Below are 21,134 nucleotides of genomic sequence, written 5' to 3' on the forward strand. Positions count from 1 at the left end.
TCTATGACACTGTCCAATTGCAACACTTTGCTCATCGTTGTCAGTATGTATTTACAAGATCACATCACCCTGAGGTAGTGGAATATTCTTCATCTCAATCAGATAAATATAAAGCATTAATTTAGGAAGGCAAACCCTCTAAATTTACTATCTAATCCATTATAACCACGTATTCCCAGAGAAGGCAGTACATTTATTAATAAATAACACAGAATTCAAAAAATCTGCTGCCAGATTAGGAACTGCTTATATCAATTTATGAGAAGACATATTACAAAATTAAGATACTAAGAATAAAATAATTAATGTTATCACAGTTTAACAATTTTAAGTCTTAATGCAACAGAAAACATTTCAGATTTTTTAACATCTACTTTTATTGCTCTAGAATATACTAAAACTAATTTCTGACACATTATTGATTTAAAACAAAATTTGAATCCATTTCAAAACTTCCACAAATTTTTAAATGGGGGAAGACACCAAATAAAACGCCACCGCATTCTGTAAGCAGGAGACTTTAAAATGCTTTTTTTAAAAAATTCACCAAATCATTTTAGCCAGTGGACTCAACTTACCCTCTCTGTCACAGAAAACTGATGGGTGTCTGCTGATATTTTATATGTATGTAGTTTTGTTGGCACAACTGTAATAAAATATTGGAACATCTGGTTGTCTAGAATAAAAACAAAACTTTTTATCAATTCAGTAGCAACAAAACTACTGCCAAATATATTTTTCTATTAAATACATTTAACCTGAAATTTAGCTGGATGTGGCGCTCACACCTGTAATCTCAGCACTCTGGAAGGCTGAGGAGGGAGGGTTTGCTTGAGTCCAGGAGTTTGAGACCAGTCTGGTCAGGAGAGCCAGACCTTATTACTACAATAAAAATTTTAAAAATTAGCTGGGCATAGTGATACATAGTGGGTCCCAGCTACTCAGGAGGCTGAGGTAGGAGGATCACATGAGCCCAGGAAGTCAAGGCTACAGTGAGCCATGATTGTGCTATTGCATTCCAGCCTGGGCAACAGAGCGAGAACCTGTCTCAAAAAAATAAAAAATAAAAACATTTAACTTCAAATTTAACGTTACATACAATTTAATATCTAACAAAAAAATTTTTTTAGAGAAAGAACCAATGAAAGCAATATATTTACACTTGGCAAAACAAGTTCTCAGTAAGCATAAGATGGGCAATACAGATGTTAAAAAGATCAACTAGTGACTTAAATATTCCTTACAATCATTATCATCCATTTATCAAACATGAAAAAGCAGCATTTTTTTTTTTTTTTTTTTTTGAGATAGGGTCTCACTCTGTCATGGCTGGAGTGCAGTGGCTCAGTCACAGCTCACTGCAGCCTTGACTTCCTGGGCTCCAGCAATCCTCCTACCTCAGGCTCCTGCACAGTAACTATGCTGCACAACACCAAGCCCAACTAATTTTTTTCATTTTTAGTAGAGACAGGGTTTTGCCATGTTGCCCAGGCTGGTCTCAAACTCCTGGGCTCAAGTGATCCTCCTGCCTCAGCCTCCCAAAGTGCTGAGATTTTATGTGTGAGCCACTGCGCCCGGCCAGCATTTCTTTATAGTACAGAAACTAAACATAAAATTATAAGAGAATACACAAGACACATTTTTAGTTTCTGCTAGTATCTTAAGATATACAATAAACCAAAATCAAATTAGCTAGTCTTTGAATAAATAAAAAAAATCTGTATCACAGCAGGAAGGTATCTAAAGAAACTACTCAATGATGGCCTGTGGTTACTGTGTAATCAAAAGGATCTTTTTTTTTTTTGAGAGTTTCACTCTTGTTGCTCAGTCTGGAGTGCAATGGCACCATCTCGGGTCACCACAACCTGTCTCCCGGTTTCAAGCAATTCTCCTGCCTCAGCCTCCCAAGTAACTGAGATTACAGGCATGTGCACCATGCCTGGCTAATTTTCTTTTACTAGAGACAGGGTTTCTCCATGTTAGTCAGGCTGGTCTCAAACACTTGACTGCTGGTGATCTGTCCACCTAGGCCCCTTAAAGTGCTGAGATTACAGGCCCATGCCCGGCCAAAATGATCATTTTTATATAGTCATTAGACATCTGTAGCTTTGACACGAGTTTTAAATACCAGTATATTATCAATTGCTAATTAATTGTAAACAATTACCCATTCACATAAAACAAACATGTTAATTCTCTAGGTTTAATTCTAGAAAAATTATAATTAGATACACCTATCCATAGGTTCAACTAGATAAGCAAGTAAATCTTTTTATTTTCTTTCTGTTAGATGAAACATCTCAAGTAGAGGGATGTTAAGAAACAGGCCAAAGTCCAGGTTATTAAGTGGCAGAGTGAGAACTTGAACCCAGGCAATTTTACTCAAGGGGAACATGGTCTTAAATTTAAGCAGAAAAAATTCTCCCAGATTTAAATAGAAGCTTGCACCCCTTTGTACATAAAAGAGTAAAAGCTGCCAGGCACAGTGGCTCACGCCTGTAATTCCAGCACTTTGGGAGCCCGAGGCAGGCAGATCACAAGTTCAGGAGATCGAGACCATCCTGGCTAACACAGTGAAACCCCATCTCTACTGAAAAAAAAAAAAAAAGATTAGCCAGGTGTGGTGGCACGTGCCTGTAGTCCCAGCTACTCGGGAGGCTAAGGCAGGAGAATCGCTTGAACTTAGGAGGTAGAGGTTGCAGTGAGCCAAGATCGAGCCATTGCACTCCAGCCTAGGTGACACAGTGAGACTCCATCTCAAACAAACAATCAAACAAACAAAAAAGAGTAAAAGCTTTGACCTTCCTCTCCACTTCTCACTCATTCATGGAAGAAATGATTCATCTGCAAAAAGTAATCATGTGTGGCTAAGCCACTCAACCAGATAGTATAGGCATTCTCTCTCTTAAACAGTCTGTCTTCAAGACATACATATCCACCTCTCTACCATTAAGAAAGTGAGCTATCCTGGCCATTTGAGAAGCTGGTAGGGTAGAAGTATGCAGTTAGGCTATCCAGTTTGTGGAAGCATATATAGGTTGTTTTATTGCCATAAGCTTCATTAATAATAAAGCTGCCTGCAATGCTCTCAAAAAAGATAATTGCTTGGCTCATTTATTTACTTCACTAGAGTTTTTTTTTTTTTTTTTTTTTTTAAATACCACAGCCTCTTCCATGCCCTTTCTCATATCACAGGCAATCTCCTTTATTTTCTTCACAGTCATTTGTCCTAACACTTATTATCTAAAGATCTAATTCCCTATAGGAATGTGTGCTCTATGAGGGGCAGGGATAGTCTATCTTGTTTATCCAAATTTGCACTGCATTAAACATGTTCATTGCTAAGTAACCTCTGTAATACTTCTGAAGAACATCAGGAAAGGGATAGTTACCTGACACAGCAGATAAATAACATTGATTTTTTTCTATTTGGAAAAAGAACCCCAATAAAACATATATTATGAAGTAGAAAAGTATACAACCTGCTTTAAAGCTTTGGTGATACTCACCTAACGGCATTTCAGAATATGACTCTAAATACCCCTTAGTTTCTCTGAATTTAGAAAGGTATACTTAAAAACAGCTTTTTGAAAATTAACTTGTTTATATTTAGAAGAGCTTCTATACAAGAATGTGTAGTTCATTTTAGCATCTTGAAACAAAGCATTCGACCAGTATGTTTCCAAATGAGCATGTCTCAGGCAACATGTAATGAATTTCAGTGGAGAATGAACATATGCTTAGATTACAGACTAGATCATAATGACTAAAGCTTATAAATCTCAAAGTGTTTCTATCCACACATTTCTAAATTTAGTACACTCAGGTTTCCTGAAGTGAAACATTCCCTATGAACATAAAATATTCATGAATGTAAATCAGTATTCTAAATTCTAAACATCTTTAATATATCTGATTATAACACTGCTAAAAGGTAATGAATATGAATAAATCTAAATAGAATATTAAATCTACTTAAACTAATAAAAAACTAAATCCTTAATTACAATTTTACAAAGGATAGAATTCCTACTAGCTGAATAAGCTTCAGAAGTCCTTAAAATGTCCAATAGCTGGAACACGGTATATGACTATTTTAGAGAGAGGGAATCAAAAACCCACAGAAAACATGAGAATAGACAATTTGCTAAAAAACTAAGAAAATCTTTCCATATTTCGATAGACTTGATAATTTAAATGGAGCAGAAAGTTAAAAAGAACATTTAAAAAAGGTTATCTGTGCTATAATATACTCTTTCTATGTTAATAACCAAATCATTCCAGAATAACTCTAGGTTTCTGATATTTGTAAAATTCTCCAGAGGTTTCTAAAATGATAAATATGATTTTAAAACTGAACCTATACAAAGAAAATTATTCTTCTCATAATGCTGAACTTTTCTTTTGTTCTTATTCTTTGGTGAATATAAAAAGTACAGTATGCCCTATGAATGTATTAACCTTTCATCTATTTCTACTGCTTAAATTCTACTCCTTCTGCCTTTTAACTCCTTCAACTTTTAATTTGAATTTCTTTATTCTGTTCTATGGCTTATTTTTAAACATTCAAATTTCATCCACTACTAGGATAAATTCTCTCCACACATATCTCACTCACCAACCACTTAAAGATTATCTTTACACAGCAGGTAGGAAGACATTAAAAATATATATTAAGCACAATTTCAATTTTCTACATGTAAAACCCAACAGTAATTATTACTTACGATCTATAGCAATTTTTTCAGTTCCATCTAAAGGATTAATAATTGCTGGAACAAGCTCTCCAAAAGACAAATGATCTATTCTATGAGAAAAGTTGTAAGCTAAAAGGCAAAAAATAAAAACAACTTAGCAAAGAAATTATATTATTCAAAAGTACATGCTACAGGCTGGTTTACATCCTTATCTATTCTCAAATGAAAATGTTTAAAATATGCAGGGATAATAATACAATATTTTAAGCCACATCACTTTGAGAAAAATAAATTTAAATATGCATAAATTAAATGTATAAATTCTGACAAAATGCTGTATCTCAAATTTTATGACTATATACAAATTAACTTCTAGAAAATATTACTATAATAATAAAAGCCAAAAATATATATCTCCTTTTCCAAATCATCATATAGTAACTGGACTGTATTGTCAGAATTGGAATGATGTCCATGCAGCCAAATAAAACTGATCTTATATATCTTTAATATATACTATTGCTGAATGTGACCAAACTAATTTTTTGTGGAATCCATTACTTGTTTTGTCCTCTAAAGCAGGCTTTAAAAATGTAAGTCTTATGACAATCATGATACCAAACTAACCTGAATACTTTATACATATCTATATATCCATATTTCAATATGCAAATGGAAATAAACTGCAAATATATTCTTTTCATTAACCCCCAAAATTAGCAGAAATGTGTACAAAGTTATATAAAGTACACTAGGCTTTCCTCCCTAACCTCAACAACTCTGAGCCATGACCAAATACAAATGCAGATTAAATCAGTTTAAAAATGTATTTTTTCCTTTAGATGAATTATCTGTCTTCAGAACAGCTCATTTTCAACTACACTGCATCTGCACTTTTAAAAAAAGTATTAGACAAAGTATTTTTATCAAGTACATCTTTATTGAAAAAAAGTCAGAAACTACTTACAGTCATGGTTGACTAGTGCTGCCAAATGTGCATGACCTCGAGGATGTGGAATTGCCCTGAAAGGAGAAAAAATATTAAAGTAATACCATTTATGCATATAATTAATTAAAATCAGAAAGTGGGTCTTCCCTAAGCTATATAATTTTTCTTAGTACAAAATAACATAAGAATGCATTTGGCCTAAGCAGACAAGTCTACTCATCTCAGCAACGCAATAAACTACTTGGGGGTTGGCAAACATTTTTGGTAAAGACCTGAATAGTAAATACTTCAGGGTTTGTGGGCCGAGATGCAAAATCAGTGTATTATGTAGTTACACAATGAGAAAAAGCATTTTTCACAAACTTTTCATTGATATAATAGTAATAACTGAGTGCTTTTTTTTTTGTAATAGAACTGTTTTGCAGGGATATTACATTTTGTTAAACTGGGATTTAGAATCAGTGTTCCCTTATTTTCAAAATGGACCATAAATCTTTATCTGATAATGATGATCTACAATGAAATTTTAAGTATTTCACCTTTGAAAATATTAATTCACGAGTACAAGTTGAGCATATTCATTGCTTGAAAGACATTTATAGAATTCTAGTAGATTCTTCTCCTAATACTTATTTACCTTTAAACATGTCATTATATTGCAGATTAATAACTTCCGATCTAAGTTAAAGCAAAATTTCCTCAATTGTACAGTCAAATGAACTTGAAACATGGAAATTTCCTTTTTATTTGCATCCATGTCTGAAGTTCTGGAACTACACAGTTTGAGGTCAGAAAATTATCAAAGTATGAGAATAGAGTCAAGATCCTTGGTTTAACTTCTGATAGCAAAAGTTATCAAACCATGAAAAGTAAAAGAAACCACTCAAAATCACTAGTTATTGAAATAACTTTACAATATAAATTTCATAGATAAGCATTGGTTTTAGGCTAAATTCATTAAACATTGTTTTTGAACAAATTAATTAATGAATTAAACATTGTTAAGTCTGCATAAAACTTAAAAATTTCCAAAGATATTTTCTGCTCAATAATTGTACCTGATGTAAATTTTCTCATTCAGAAAAATTCCAATCTTAGTTCTGAGCTCAAAAAATGTGTTACTGCTAAGCCATCAAACTGCTGTGTAGTAGGGCAGGATGGAATATTCAGTTTTTTATTTCTGACAAAAAACCACGGAAATGACAATATTTAGGTCCATAAGGGCAAATGAAGTTTACCATTGGCACACCAGTTTAAAATGCATAATAAATTCAAATATTTTCTGCAAAGTACTACTGATGATACAATGGATAACAATAGGCAGTAAACACATTACATTTTCACAAGATTTGAAATGCATCCAAGTAGGCTATTTTCTGCTCCACACACCACCATCAGTTATAATACATTTGTAACACATCTTACCAGATTCCACTTTAGGTTGCATTGAAATTGTGTTCTCTCAACTTCTATAAAAATATTCTTGCCTATAGTTTTTGCTGCAAGCAGGCTATTCATAGATACTAATTCTTCAATCATTTCAAATTCAGCATTGATTCCTCAAATAAACAATAAGCAGGTCTAGTAACATCTGTCCACTCATCAAGAGCTTAGAAATCGCTCAAAATCTCCTAGCTTTTTTTTTCCTTCTTTTTAAGTTTTATTTATTTATTATTTTTTGAGATGGAGTCTCACTCTGTTACCAGGCTGGTGTGCAGTGGTGTGATCTGGGCTCAATGCAACCTCTGCCTCCTGAGTTCAAGTGACTATCCTGTCTCAGCCTCCAAGTATCTGGGATGATAGGTGTGTGCCATCACGCCCAGCTAATTTTTGTATTTTTATTAGACAGGGTTTCACCATGTTGGCCAGAATGGTCTTGACCTCTGGACCTCGTGATCCACCCATCTCTGTCTCCCGAAGTGCTGGGATTACAGATGTGACTCACCGCCTCCAGCCTCCCGGCTTGTTTTTTAACTGACTATTAAATACTGCTCTCAACGTCCTCATCTACTGGAATACTTTTCTTGAAGAAGGCTACTCATCTAATTGCCTAAAGCAAATTTGTTTTCTCTGGATGCATTTCTTTAGCTTTTACAGTCAAACATTGTTTCTTAGATTTATCAATACATGGATGTTGGTAAACAATGAGTATTTAAAGACTACAGCTTCATTTTCACTTTTTATGATAAAATTCTACAGTTTCTGGATATTCCTATTTAAACTTTCTAATTTTTCTGACCATTGCTTTTTTATAGGTTGGTAATATTGTGATGAATGCTGAATCTGGTACTATCAACATATACTGTATTCTTTTTAACACAATTAAATAGTGTCATTGTTTAATAAGCAGGATCTTCTGCAGCCAAATTTTATCAAATAATCCATACTCTACTGTTCTTTAAAAATGCAAAATTTGGAGTCCCTATTTTCTTTACCATAGTAACACAATAAACAAATAAAATGTTGCAGTACAAAAATACACATGGCACTTTTAATGCTGTCAACTAATAACCGCATCAATGTAATTCATAGTATACCTAAGTACACAGTAATGAGAGAGTAATATAGTTTCTACCAGAATTACTCTACTGTGGTACTGTAATACAAAGGCAGCCATATATAAACAAATGAGCATGGCTATATGCCAATTAAACTATTCAATAAAACTATTTTTGGACATAAACCTAAATTTCATATATTTCTCATGTATTATACTATCCCCCTTCTGATTTATTTTCAAACATTTAAACATGTAAAAACCGTGGCTTGGCAAGGTGGCTCCCGCCTGTAATCCCAGCACTTTGAGAGGCTGAGACAGGAGGATCACTTGAGATCAGGAGTTCGAGACCAGCCTGGCCAATGTGGTGAAACCCCATCTCTACTAAAAAGACAAAAGTTAGCCAGGCATGGTGCTGGGCTGCCTGTAATCCCAGCTACTCAGGAGGCTGAGGCAGGAGAATCATTTAAACCCAGAAGGCAGAGGTTGCAGTGAGCCCAGATCACACCACTGCACTCCAGACTGGGCAACAGAGAGAGACTCTGTCACAAAAATAAATAGATAAAATAAAATAAAAACATAAAAACCCTTCTTAGCTCATGAACCATACAAAAACAGGTAGTAGGCTGAATTTGGTATATAAGCTGTAGTTTGTCTACCCCTGCAATAAACCTTTGTTCTGTTATGTACTGTTATATTTCATATTTAACCTGTTCTTTTAACATATCTATACCTCTACAAGTAAGTATTATCCTTCCCTGTTTCTGGTTAAAATAATGAAAAAAATCACCTTGAAGATCTCCTTTACCACAATCCTGCTTTACCTAGTTACCAATTCTAGCAATTAATTAAAAAATTGAAAACAAAAACTCTCAATAAAAGATCCTTCTTTATTTATAACCAATTAACTGTCACCATTGTCAAGTTGCAGAATATGCCCTGGTAGGTCTAAACATTGTTTAATTTGTTCGATATGGTACCTAGCAAAACACTAGGCACTTAAAAAAAAAAAAAAAGGCAATACAATCATTAGGAAAACGTATTAACTAACATTTAACACAAAGTATACTAAAACTTTGCTCAATAAAGCATTTCTTTATTCATTGGAATTTGGCAGTTTGGTCTGGTAAATTCTTCTGTGTTCACAGTGAAGTATATTGCTTCAAGTTTACTACTAAAAAGAAAGTCTACTGTCATAAATTATTCCTAGCTCCACTCACATCATCAGTCTAACAGTGTTCCTACTATTATTTTCAAACAAATTCAGGAAAATTTTTCTGAATACACAAATCACAATACTACACGTTGAATATCCCTTATCCAAGATGCTTGGGATCAGAAGTTTCAAATTTTAGATTTTGGAATATGTACATTTTATTTGCCAGATAGGCCTCCCTAATCTGAAAATCTGAAATCTGAAACACTCTTAAGCATTTCCTTTGGGCACCATGTTGACAATGCTCAAATTTGGAGTATTTTGAATGCTCCAAATTTGGAGCATTTCAAATGTCAGATTTTCAGATAAGGGATGCTCAACCTATATATTTTACTTGGATGATCTCTCTCACCACCCAGGATATTACTCTGAGAGGAATAAAAAGCTGCTTTAAATAAAACCTCCTTCTTTATTTTGTTAACAGGTGTATTCATTTTATGAAATAATAGCATAGTGAGCATCTTCTTCAAAAAATTAAAGGTTAAAAATAAAATTAAATCACCCTAGTACAGATGACTGTAGTTATCTGACACTTGTTAAAAGTCTACATAGGGAGGATGGATATTCAGAACTTACTTATTTCTTTCCTGGGATATTTTCTACTCTATCAGAAAGGAAGCTAGCCTAAGTGACTTTTAGTGGATGAAAAGTTGTTCTGGCGGGTGAAGAGTGGCATTTTGAGTTGTCAGAATTATTGGGGAGGGGTTGCTATTGGCATTTACTGGACAACAGCCACAGAAACAAGGCATCCTGCAACGACATTGGTCGTCTCACACAAAAAAGAATTATCCCAAGTTTTGCATGACTTTCAAATGCTCTAAGAGATATTCGTGTATGTGAAAAGCCCATTAGAATACTCTGAGTCTAGAACTTAATTCCATTTAGCTGTACAAAGCAACTGTTGTAGTTTTAACATACACTAAATTTCCCAGAAAATTAAGGGAAGCTTCTATTCTGTCTTGTTTAATATCACAAAGTATTTTCAGTAAGTGAACACAACATACTTGCCCACTGTTATGTGAAAATTCCCTGCTACTTTATTGACATATAGATGACCATGAATTCTGCATGCATCTGGAGACTGTGATGAATCATCTTCCCTGTTAAAACAAGATATATTATTTAAAGCATATTCAATATAGTTACCATTTTATGATGAGAAAACTGTGTACAGAAAAAAAATCCCTAATGATCATTTTTTAGGTAATATTCTAAATGTCAAAAATAGAATAGCAGTTTCCTGAAGTCTCGACATCTACAAAAATTACACATGTATAAAATGGGAAAAAAATACTTATTTAATATCTATTAAATTTACATAAATTTAAAAGTCCATGGTTCTTCAACTCTAACCAGAAGACTTAGTCCAGCAACAGAACAAAGACTAAAACAAAAAAATTAGTCCAAAAAGACTTGCTTTCTTTCTTCATTTGTATCTGCCACTGTAGCAGGGACAGGGAGGAAGGGTAGAAATATGACTGAAGTAAAGGAAAGGCATGCCACCTAAGTTCAAAGAGACAATGGCATTTTCTTCCTAAGCAAATATAAACTCTTGTGTATTTTAAAATTTAAATTGTTGTGTTTATGATTACAGCATTTCCAAATATCCACCAGTTTTTTTTTTTTTTTTTTTTTTTTTTGCAATAGAGTCTCACTCTGTAGCCCAGGCTGGAATGCAATGGCACAAACTTGGCTCACTGCAACCTCTGCCTCCTGGGTTCAAGCAATTCTTCTGTCTCAGCCTCCTGAGTAGCTGGGACTACAGGCATGCATCACCACGCCTGGCTAATTTTTTTGTATTTTTAGTAGAGACGGGGTTTTCACCATGTTGGTCATGCTAGTCTCGAACTCCGGCCTCTCAAAGTGCTGGGATTACAGGCATGAGCCACCATGCCTGGCCTATAATCTTTAAAATAAAACAAATTAAAAAAAAAAAAATTATCGCCTTGAAAAAAAAAGTGAAATAAAACTAAATTTCTAACAAAAGTTTATATATCCTCGTAATAGTGAAACTAATTTTTCTTAAAACTTAATATAATTTTATATGGAGGTATACCACATATAAAAAAGAAAATTAAATGCAAATGAAATAATATATGTGTGATGATACTGATCAAAATCACAGGCTATAAATTTGACAGCAAAAGGCATCGTTAGAGTACAGAATGATTGTATTTACACTTCCTAAGAAAAATGATTCAGAAAACTAAACCAACACTTTAGTTTTAATTATGTCAAAATAAATTCATAATAAATAGCTGTACACTTAAAATACAGATTTCACCTTGGTGGAAGAGCTGTTGATGCACTTTTAAAAGCACTTTTAAATATCACATCTTGAAGTGAATGCTCTTCTTGTAGCCTACTCTGAATCAGCTGCAGCATCCTAAATAAGACACAAACAATAGTTTAGAACTACAGTTAGGTACATAAAGAGAGCTGACACTTATTCAAAAATGACGATGTTTAGCTGACTTAACTAAACCATACATTTATTATAATAAGATTTCATAATCTAAAATAACATACCAAGTTTTCTTTGGTCATTTCCTTGAAAGCAAGTGAAGCAGGGAGGCTAGAGGTCTAACAGCTGAGCTCCATAAGCCTATTTGATCCCATCAGTAAAGGATGTGCAGTGAGGACCACAAAAGTAGGGCTTCTACTTACTTAAGTTACCTAAATTCATCTTTCATGCACAATTACAAAATTCTTATTTTTGTCAAATGTTGAAAGAAATATTGTAGATACAAAGAGTAAGACAAATAAGGGGCTACACAACAGACTTGATGGATGTGAAGTGGCACATTACTCAGTATAAACTCATTAGAATAAGTATCTAATTTTCACTATAAAAATTTTTCTCTCTCCAATACTTCTACCATTGAGCCATGTTATCTCCTACAATTTTCAGCAATAACTTTGTGTCATTAGATGTAGTCCAATTTTCTCTCTTTTAATTATATTTCTTTAAATAACTAATATTCGAAGTCATCTGTAATAAAGTTCAAACTTGGTAGGTACAAATATTATATAGCGTGAGGAGGGAAGAATAAATAGGCAGAGCACAGATAATTTTTAGAGTGGTGAAACCATTCTCTATGGCACTATGATAGATACATATCATTAAACATTTGTCAGAAATCACAGAATGTACATTCGACATCAAGAGTGAACCCTAATGTAAACTATGGACTTTGTGTCAACATAGGTTCACTGATTATAACAACTGTATCTAATCTGATGTAGGATGTTGATAATGGAGGAACCTGTAGGGGAGGAGTATATGTGCCTAACTACTCTAATAAAATAAATACCTATATATAACTTGGAAAAAAGTTATAAACATAGGTACTTACAAAAAGACAGCAAATGTAAATCTCAAAATATTTTACCATTCCACCAAAATGATAAAAATAAGCACTTTCTAGATGTGCAAGTGGAAGATTAAAAACTTATCCATCATCTATCTATTAGGAAAATTAGTACAACAGGCCTATTTAAGATAACAAGTCATATTTATACATGCTATTTTTGCTGGAATAAAATAAATCTTAAATCTAGACATAAAATGTAGAAAATACAAAGGCTCTGTCCAGGGTTTGAAATTTACAGTTATAGAGAGATTAACTGGAATCTTCAATATTTTAAGTATTACAGAAAATCAATTGAAAGAAAATTTAAATCTCTTAGAAAATTCTAAAAGTAAAGAACATTTTGGCATGCACATTATTTAGGAAGATAAATATCTTGGGTATCTATACGCCATTCAAGAGCCATTCAAGAATATTTAGAAGCAGAAAATGATAATCCAGGATGCTCCAAGAAACCAGATTCCATCTTTAGACTCAGACACTTAAAGACTTAAAATCTTTGGATCCAATGCCAGCAGAAATGGAAATCTTCACCTTTTTTTGTGTGTCTTGTATTTCCAGAGTTCAATTTTTGTTGCATGGCAGTGATCAAGGAGGTTGATGCCACCCAACTATAGATATGTGTATATGGATGCATGTATTATGTGTGTGTTTATGAAAAAAATTTTGCCTTCAGTGTGCCAATAAATATCCCAAGCCTATATTCCACACATGAAGGTACGTAGAAAACTACTATGATGGCAAATTCATACCATCTTAATAGGAAAAACACACTATCTTCTCCCACTTATTACTAGTTTGGAGCACTGAAAATAATTCTAGATGAAAGAAGAAATCTCACTTTAATATTTCTGGATCAAAGTAAAGTATTTCATCTGTGGACAGCTTTCTATTAAAAATTCTAAGCGCTCATGGACAACTAATATTCAGTGCTTTTGTTCACCCACATTCAATTTCAACTTCCACATAAAAACTCCCTCAAGTGGTAAAACTGGAAATTAAAAGAGAAAGAACCTTGGAATATACTTAGGAACTAGGGGGAAAAAAAAAAACGGGTAAAGAAAAATTATTCTGGAATAATCTTAAACCATAAAAGCCTTTGTAAATTCAAGACATAACCTAGAAAACAAAAAGCAATATATGGGGGTGGGAGACGGAAACACTTATAACAAAGGACTATTTTCTTTAATTTATGAAGAATTCTTAAAAGAAAGCCAATCAAGCAAAATAGGCATATAGGCAAACATGTTCACAAAAAAATACAAATGAGCAAATGTTAATTAATAAACGCACACGATATATAAACATATACAAACATACACAGAATTAGGTTCAAGAATGTTCACTGAGTATTGTTTTTAATATTAGAATTCTGATAGCAATCTAAATGGCCATCAATAAGGATCCAATTAAATAAACTACAATGTAACCATAAAATGGACCATTCTATACATAGAGAAATGAGTCCAAAACCTGCTAGGTGGAAAAAGCAATTTATTTCTCTGTGTGTGTGTGTGCGTGCATGTGTGTCTGTGTGTGTGTGTATTTCTGTATATAAACAATTATATATTTTATATATAACATATTAAAATATATATTATAAATATATATACATCTTTATATATTATAAAATACATAATGTACTCATAATATATAAGAACTCTATAATTATATACTATATATTATATGCATTGTATGTCAGAATTATATATAATTTTATATATATAAACAGAAATATATATATGTAATATACACATTATATATATATAAACATATATGTATACACACACACACAGAAAATGTCTGTCTAAAAGGCTACCCAAAAAACTTATCACTGGTTATTACTGCTAGTCAGTGGCGTTAGTTTACAGAGTGAGAGGGGGCTTTTAAATTTACTTTCTAACAGGAGTGTCCAATCTTTTGGCTTCCCTGGGCCACACTGTAAGAAGAATTATCTTGGGCCACGCATAAAATACACTAACTATAACTGATGAGTTAAAAAAAAAACAACGACAACACTTTGGATCACTTGAGTTCAGGAGTTTGAGACCAGCCTGGTCAATATGGTGAAACCCTATTTCTACTAAAAATACAAAAAATTGGCCAGGCATGGTGGTGTGTGCCTGTAGTGCACACCAGCTACTCTGGAGGCTGAGACAGGAGAATCACTTCAACCTGGGAGGTGGGGGTTGCAGTGAGCCAAGATTGTGCCACTGCACTCTAGCCTGGGTGACAGAGCAAGACTCTGTTTTAAAAAAAAAAAGGGTTTACAAATTTAAGTTAAGCTATAGTCAAAGCCTTCCTGTGGGGATGAAGGTTGGACAATCATGCTTCTTATCATTTCTATTCAAATTAAATTTTTTAAATGATCATATACTGCTTTCATAATCTAAAAATTTAAATAGTTGATACCATTGTAAATAAAAATTAAAACTTATGAATCAAAGTGTACTAGAGAAAAGATTATGCATGCCTTTAAGATCTGATTTTGAAATTTTAAGGATTATATACCAAATTCTGCTAATAATTCATCCAAAGAAATCCCTAAAGAAATGTGTTAATCTATAAATAGTTTACAATAGACAAAATATGAGTTAGATCTCTATGTGGCCCAAGCCTATGGACCACAATATTTGGTTCTCTTATTACCTCTGCCACTCTTTCTGCTGTGGTGAAAGATCAAATACTGTCTGAAATGAAAGAAAACATAATCACTAGCACTGTCAAATTCTCTTGGCTTTTACATCACAATTTAAACATTTTTTCTTTGAGCAAGAAACAAACATAATGTTAAAAACAAGTATTCATGGTTTACATTCATCTTCTGTAAGTCAAATTAAAATATTAATGTGAAAGCTTTACTCAAAAATAGCATAGAGAAATTTTATGAATCACAAATATTCTCCTAAGTTAACATTTATAGGAATATATGCAAGTTGACAATTTATCAATATGTACAAAATGGTATCTTAGGACTTAAAATTATTTAAATGATGCTAAGATGAAATTCACAAGTATTGGAGGAGAAAACAACATATATAGTTATATTCAAGCATCCAAAGCCCATATTCTTGCTGGTAAAATACCATAACAGAATCAACAATTTTTGAAATGAGTTAAAAAATAGCACTGTAATTCCTAAACGTGTTAATCAACAAAGAAGTACTTAAGAAATTTTATCTAGGCATGATCCTTATCAATTCAAAGTCACACTTCACTGCTTCTAAGAGTCAGAGAAAAATATACAAACTTCTTATAGTAGTTACATCCACAATTTAATTATGCAAAAAAAAAAAGTCCACTTTTCAGCCAATAGCGTTGGCTCACGCCTATAATTCTAGCACTTTGGGATGCCAAGACAGGTGAATTGCCTGAGATAAGGAGTTTGAGACCAGCCTGGGCAACATAGTAAAACCCTGTCTCTACTAAACTACAAAAAATTAGCTGGGTATGGTGGTGGGCACCTCTAATTCCAGCTACTCAAGAGGCTGAGGTACAAGAATTGCTTGAACCTGAGAGGCAGAGGTTGCAGTAAGACATTATCTTGCCAATGCCCTCAGCCTAGGTAACAAAGTGAAACTGTCTCCAAAAAAAAGAAATCCACTTTTCTAGCCCTAGTTCACAGCTCTACTTCTGTGACTTTAGTATTTTAATTATATCAATCTGGAACCTACCTCTCATGTAACTGTGAGCCTCATGTTCAAGTTTTATACCACCATATGCTACAAGTTAAATTGTCCCAATCTTTCTGATGCTTCCTTTGATTACACCTCCTGATGAATTTGTCTAAAGCATGCTACTAAACCTTTTTCACATGATAGCACATAAAGAAAATGCTAAAATCTATAAAACACACCATGACAAACCAATAAAGCTGTGCAGTTACTCTCCAGCTAATGTATAAATAACATGATTGACAGTGGGGACTACAGGCTTTTCCTCTGAATTCCTCAACCTGCTCTGTACAGTGTTTACTTAGCACAAGGATATAAAGAAACTACTTTGCTAGGCACTATGCTAATTCACAATCTCATTTAACCTTCCTAACAACCTCATGAATTTGTGACTACTCTTCCTCTTCTGCACATGAGGAAACAGGAGCTCAACAAGTTACAACTTTTTTCCAGAATCACAGATAGTAAGAGTCATTATACAAACTTAGCTCTATCAGATTACATTCCCACCTTTTAAAAATTCTTTTTTAAAAAATAAATAGTAACTAAATGTAATAGAAAACAGCAAAATACTAACTATCATAGCATATATACAGATCATGGTTTGGAAACTAGTACAGTTATTAGGGCTAGGTTTTTAATATTCAGAGTACATACTAAAATAATGAGCAAAATATTTTTAAAGTTAAAATTATACTTTAAATAATTTTACATTAAACATAATTCTTAACCACTTTTACATAACTTAGGACAAAGGAAGGAACAGCTTCCTAAAAGCACTGTTATTACTGATGAAAAGTATACAACTAAATATTTTGAAGTTCTTAACTTTCTCATTAAGACATGACTTTTAATTATAACAATTTAAATTGGTCCTGCTCCATAAGTGACTGGAAGAGATGGCAAAAACTGTTTACAATGAAAACAGTCAATCATATTGTCCTAACTGCATAATTCTAACATATCATTATTGCCTAAAACCTGCAAAGCATTTTGCAGTACATTTTGAGAACTACAACGGTGAAAGAATAACACTAATTATTCTCAGGAGTTTAAAATCCAGCTAGAAAGATAAGAGATGTAGGGGGGAAAAAAAGAAAAGATAAAATCAGGCATCTCATAAATGTGGGGGAAAAAAGAGAATGAGCATGACAATATGGAGAGAATGCTAGAGAAACAGTGTAAATGAATTTTAGGGAATACATTCAAGATTATAATATATAAACATCAAATTCTCAGTGTCCAAAAGAAACATAAAAATGGAAATGCAATCTTTATTACCATCTTAAATCATTTTAAATTAACATTCATATGTTGGAAACTCTTATAAATTTATACAAGACCACATACAAACAAAACCAATTTGAGAAAGAGCCTAAAACAAGTTTATTTTTCATAGGATAGATAAACCCACATGAAAGGGATTTTCCCCAGTTCAGAGCAATAGTGGAAATGGGTAATAAAAGATCATAGCAGAAAGATACAGACAGTCAGGCTGGAATCCATAAAACATACCTACAAATTTTTGCTGTAAAAGAAATCTCAAAAAGTCCCTCCTTAACAGAATGGAGAATCCAGAAATAAAGCTGCACACCTACACCCATTTGGTCTTTGACAAAATCAGCAAAAGAAAGCACTGGGGAAAGGATTACCTATTCAATAAATGGTGCTGGGAGAGCTGGCTAGCCATATGTAGAAGAATGAAACTTGGCCCAAATCTTTCACCATATACAAAAATTAAGTCAAGATGGGTAAAGATTTAAATGGCCTTAAACTATGAGAATCCTAAAAGAAAATCTGGGAAACACCATTGTGGGCATCAGCCTTGGGAAAAAAAATATGACTATGTCCCCACAAGCAATTGTAACAAAAACGAAAATTGCAAAGTGAGAGCTAATTAAACTAAAGAGCTTCTGCATAAAAAACAAAAACGAAAACTACCAACAGAGTAAACAGACAACCTACAGAATGGGAGAAAACATTCACAAGCTATGCATCTGATAAAGGTGTAATACCTAGACTCTATAAGGAACTAAACTGAAGAAGCAGAAAACAACCTCATTAAAAAGTGGGCAAAGGGCATGAACACATACTTCTCAGAAGACATACAAGTGGCCAATAAACATGAAGAGATGCTCCATATCACTAATCATAAGAGAAATACAAATCAAAACCACAATGAGATGCCACCTCATGCCAGTCAGCACAGCTATTACTAACAAGTCAAAAACAAAAAACAAAAAACTAGACGCTGGAGAGGCTGAGGAGAAAAGGGAACACTTATATGTTGCTGATAAAAAGGCAAATTAGTTCAGCCACTGTGGAAGCAGCTTGGAGAGTTCTCAAAGAACTTAGAGTATTATTCAACTCAGCAATCCCATTACCAAGTATATACTCAAAGGAAAATAAATCATGATACGAAAGACAGATGCACTCTGACATTCACTGCAGCACTATTCACAATAGTGAACATGGAATCAACCTAGGTACCCATCAACGGTAAATGGGATAAAGAAAATGTGGTATACATTAACCAGGGAATACTATGTAGCCATAAAAAAAAAAAAAAAAACTGCTGTCATTTGCAGCAGTATGAATGCAGCTGGAGGCAATAATCCTAAGCAAATTAATGGCAGGACAGAAAACCATATACCATATGTTCTCATTTATAAGTGGGATCTAAATGCTGGATACTCACGGACATAGAGATGGCAACAACAGAAAGTGGGGACTATTAGAAAGGGAAGAGAGGGAGAAGGGAAAGGGATGAAAAACTATTGGTTATTATGCCCCCATACTTGGGTGATGAGATCAATCAACCCAAAACCTCAGCAGTATACAATATACCCAGCTAACAAACCTGTACATGTACCACATGAATCTAAAATAAAAGTTGAAAAAACAGTCCCTCTTCAAAATGGTAAACAAAAATAAAGAATGGCAGAAAATAAAAGAAATAAAACAAAGGATGAATAATTATTCTTAAAATAGTACAAAATCTAATGCAAATATTAAAGTATCTAATAATAATCACTTAGATCAAAATTACCAGATAATAGTAATACATCCAAAATGTTAATAATGGTCACCTCAAGATTTTGATACATAACATAACTTTTCTGTTTTCCCCCTGAATTTATTACAAAGATATGGATTACTTTTGAAATAAGATAATTATACTAAAAACTATTTCAGACAAAACTAAAAAATAGATATCAAAACTGTCTTCAAGATTGCAATTCCTCAACTCATGTATTTCAAAGAACCATGTGAATCAAACTTACTGGTTCATAAACTAGACCATCTGCAGATGCAACCATTGTTTCTGCTAAATCCAATACATCTGCTCCAACATCTGCATACAAAAAAGATTTAGAAGTTTTACATTCTATGGTCAGAGGCAAACCATCCCCAATATAAACGAATTAAGACAACTAACAGAAATCTCACCAAGTAGGAAAACAAACAAACAAACAAACAAAATTCACCAAATATGTGAAACTACTTCCTATACTGCTTATTTGTTCAAAAGCTAAAACAGCAGTTTTACACAGCTTTGGTGGTGATTATTCCAAAATGCAATGTTTTTTTCTACTTCTTGCTAAGTAAGAAAGATAATGCAAGATCTCATTTAAAAAGGATAAGCTTTACTGAATTGAAGAGCTTTGCAAGTATCAGCAAGAACCTAATCACAAGTACTAAGTAGCCACTGAACAAAATATTAAATGCAAAAAATATTTTGAGATTAAAAGAAATCTTAAAACAAAGCTACAAATCAACAAATAAAAAATTTTACTTGAAAAACTCTAAAATTAAACAGTATTCAAACATCCAAAATAAGGCAGAATGTCATATATTCAGAATTACCACTAACTCCAACTTTAGATATAAAGTACTTTTTTAATCTCTTAAAACACTAACAAAAGGAAAAATATGTTGAAAAGAAAAAGAGATTCAAGGTCATTCTGAGATGGAATTATCATTGAAACTAATCTCTAACTGGGTAAAATTATTTCACACTCTTAAAATGTTAAAAATTTCTTCTTGAGTTCTTGGTCCATAATTTTTAAGCAGTAACTTATAAAATATTTTTCATGTAAAAGCATCCTTATTTTTGAGAACAGTATTGATTCAAACATTCCCCATCTGGCATATTAGCATTTTTCTGATTCTAGTATAACCAAGTGAGGCCAGTGAAGGAAAAAAAAGGTGGAGTAACCTATCATTATTAACTTAAAAGAACTAGATCTGTATTTTTAAATGCAAGAGTAAACATAAAGGGTGGTAAACTGAAACAGTACACAAGGATATGCTTGTGAAACATGGGTATAAAGGCTACTACTCCAAACAAGAAAGAGAAAGTTCGTATATAAACTAGAAAGCTGAGTCACAAATATTTCCTCCAACTTTCTTTTAATTATACTAACGTGAAAGTTAAGTCTCTTCTCTTTATGGAAAATAAAGTTAAAGAATATAAGCTGAGGAGTATAACAATTTGCATTATTAAATAATACTATGGTAACATTTTAAAATATTATAAAGGAAAAGTAAAGTTAAAATACACTGAGTAGTTTTTATTTTTGATTGGCAATTGTTTGAACCATAACCTACATGAGGATTTAGCAAGCTGAAGGTGTACTTACATTGACACTTCATGGCAACAGTAATATCTATATTGATTCTCAATTTGCTGAAAGAAAAAATATTAAACATTAGTATCTACCAATTAA

At 33.0% G+C, this 21,134-nt stretch overlaps 1 protein-coding gene across 5 annotated transcripts in view; it reads right to left on the reverse strand.

Annotated features, from left to right (window-relative positions):
• Positions 1 to 21,134, reverse strand: part of ERGIC2 (ERGIC and golgi 2) — a 60,327-nt gene that overhangs the window by 4,888 nt on the left and 34,305 nt on the right. For all 5 annotated transcript variants that reach the window (XM_074403006.1, XM_039472010.2, XM_074403005.1 and 2 more), the window contains 8 exons: positions 21,048 to 21,094; positions 19,689 to 19,759; positions 15,380 to 15,420; positions 11,644 to 11,745; positions 10,364 to 10,459; positions 5,665 to 5,720; positions 4,728 to 4,826; positions 579 to 676 (listed from right to left, as the gene is read on the reverse strand). In XM_074403006.1, coding sequence (XP_074259107.1) covers positions 579 to 676; positions 4,728 to 4,826; positions 5,665 to 5,720; positions 10,364 to 10,459; positions 11,644 to 11,745; positions 15,380 to 15,420; positions 19,689 to 19,759; positions 21,048 to 21,094 — 610 coding nt within the window. The remainder of the gene's footprint in view (positions 1 to 578; positions 677 to 4,727; positions 4,827 to 5,664; positions 5,721 to 10,363; positions 10,460 to 11,643; positions 11,746 to 15,379; positions 15,421 to 19,688; positions 19,760 to 21,047; positions 21,095 to 21,134) is intronic.

This window comes from Saimiri boliviensis, chromosome 7, assembly GCF_048565385.1.
Source record: "Saimiri boliviensis isolate mSaiBol1 chromosome 7, mSaiBol1.pri, whole genome shotgun sequence".
In the NCBI taxonomy this organism is placed as follows: domain Eukaryota; kingdom Metazoa; phylum Chordata; class Mammalia; order Primates; family Cebidae; genus Saimiri; species Saimiri boliviensis.